This window comes from Sphaeroforma arctica (assembly GCF_001186125.1).
Source record: "Sphaeroforma arctica JP610 unplaced genomic scaffold supercont1.203, whole genome shotgun sequence".
Taxonomy (NCBI): Eukaryota; class Ichthyosporea; order Ichthyophonida; genus Sphaeroforma; species Sphaeroforma arctica.
The window spans coordinates 72,744-74,161 of record NW_014040355.1 but is presented as its reverse complement, the minus strand read 5'-3'; the positions used below and the strand labels follow the sequence as shown (position 1 = coordinate 74,161).

General features: G+C 37.2%; 1 protein-coding gene across 1 annotated transcript; it reads left to right on the top strand.

Moving 5' to 3' along the window:
• Positions 1–699: 699 nt before the first annotated feature.
• SARC_03832 (hypothetical protein) lies at positions 700–931 on the top strand (the record flags this gene model as incomplete). The annotated part of the gene is made up of 2 exons (XM_014302365.1): positions 700–868; positions 918–931. The coding sequence occupies 2 exons, from the start codon at positions 700–702 to the stop codon at positions 929–931; spliced, it is 183 nt and encodes a 60-aa protein (XP_014157840.1).
• Between the last annotated feature and the right edge of the window lie 487 nt (positions 932–1,418).

The window sequence follows — 1,418 nt, the reverse complement described above, 5'->3', positions numbered from 1 at the left end:
GTACAGTGCACATATTCTAGGCTATATGTTTTATACTTATATCGAACTCATGCGTGTATCATGATATGTATATGCGTGCTTTTAGTTCCAAGAGCAGCAGAAACCTTTTGTCCAATATAAAAGCTCATACAGGGTTCTATAATACTTTTTTTGTTGCCTACTTATGTGTGGGCGTATATGATGAGTTTGTGTGTGAAGTATGTGTGTATCTAGGCGCGTGTGTTTATATATATATATATATATATATACATGCTCAACAGCAGTATGTAAATGCACAGATATACGTTTGTAATACATCTACACTATTAAGGGTATGAACAGTATCATCACTCATCCGCCAATGCATCTCTCCACTTGCTTCGTACCGTCCAAGTACCGTTTTTTTAACTGGTCACCCACACTTTCTACCTACAGTCTACCTATATCTCCTACCTACACCTGTACCAAAAAAAAAAATTGTATTCTTGTCCATACCGATTTACCAATTTAGCATTTTAGACCTGCTCATCGCTCGTAACCACAGCCAGTGTCCATATATCTACCTACCTCTTATACCCACACCTTCAAACCCTTGAATCTACTTCCACAACTCATGTTTACCCTTTATACTCACATCTTATACCTACCTATTATGCCCACCTAGTATATCCACCCTATACCACCCCTAACACCTACCCCTAATCTGTGCCTACCTCCCATATGTTTCAGATCGGCAAGACCAAAGTGCTGAGTGATGTGGACGATACATTAGTGTGCAGTGGAGGGGATCGCATTGCGGGGATTGACTTCTCCATCCCACGCAAAGCCCTTTATCCGGGTGTTCTACTGTTCTATAGATTGCTGGAAATGGGCGATACAGGCAGTGCAGGTATGTGTATGTACAAACAGAGATATGATAGGTGTACATGGGTGTGTAGGTAAACTTATATGATAGGTAGGTATTATGATGTACATACATATATGAGATGTTGCAGCTGTAAAAGGAATACGTATTTTGAGCACAAGCATAAAATACATGGTAAACATAACGGTGTATAAGGGGTGCAAGGATACGAACTTACATAATCATTATGAGTTAATCTTATGAAAATACTAAATATATACAAAGCAAGCTTCTGTTCTACTTCAACTCATTAAAACCTAATTAAACGATACACAAAACATAGTTAGAACCAGAATCTAATTGTATATATAGCATAGACATATTCCAAATCTAAATATAATAGAAATCTGATTAAATTCAATACCTATCTACAACCAAGACATACTTCTATCAAAACCCCAATTATAATTTTCAACTTCTTCTGCACCTGCAGGACATGAAAGCATAGTGTGGCCGCCCGGTAGAGTCGGTAAGCCACGCACACTTGCATATATATATATATCTATATATATCTATATATATCTATATATCTATA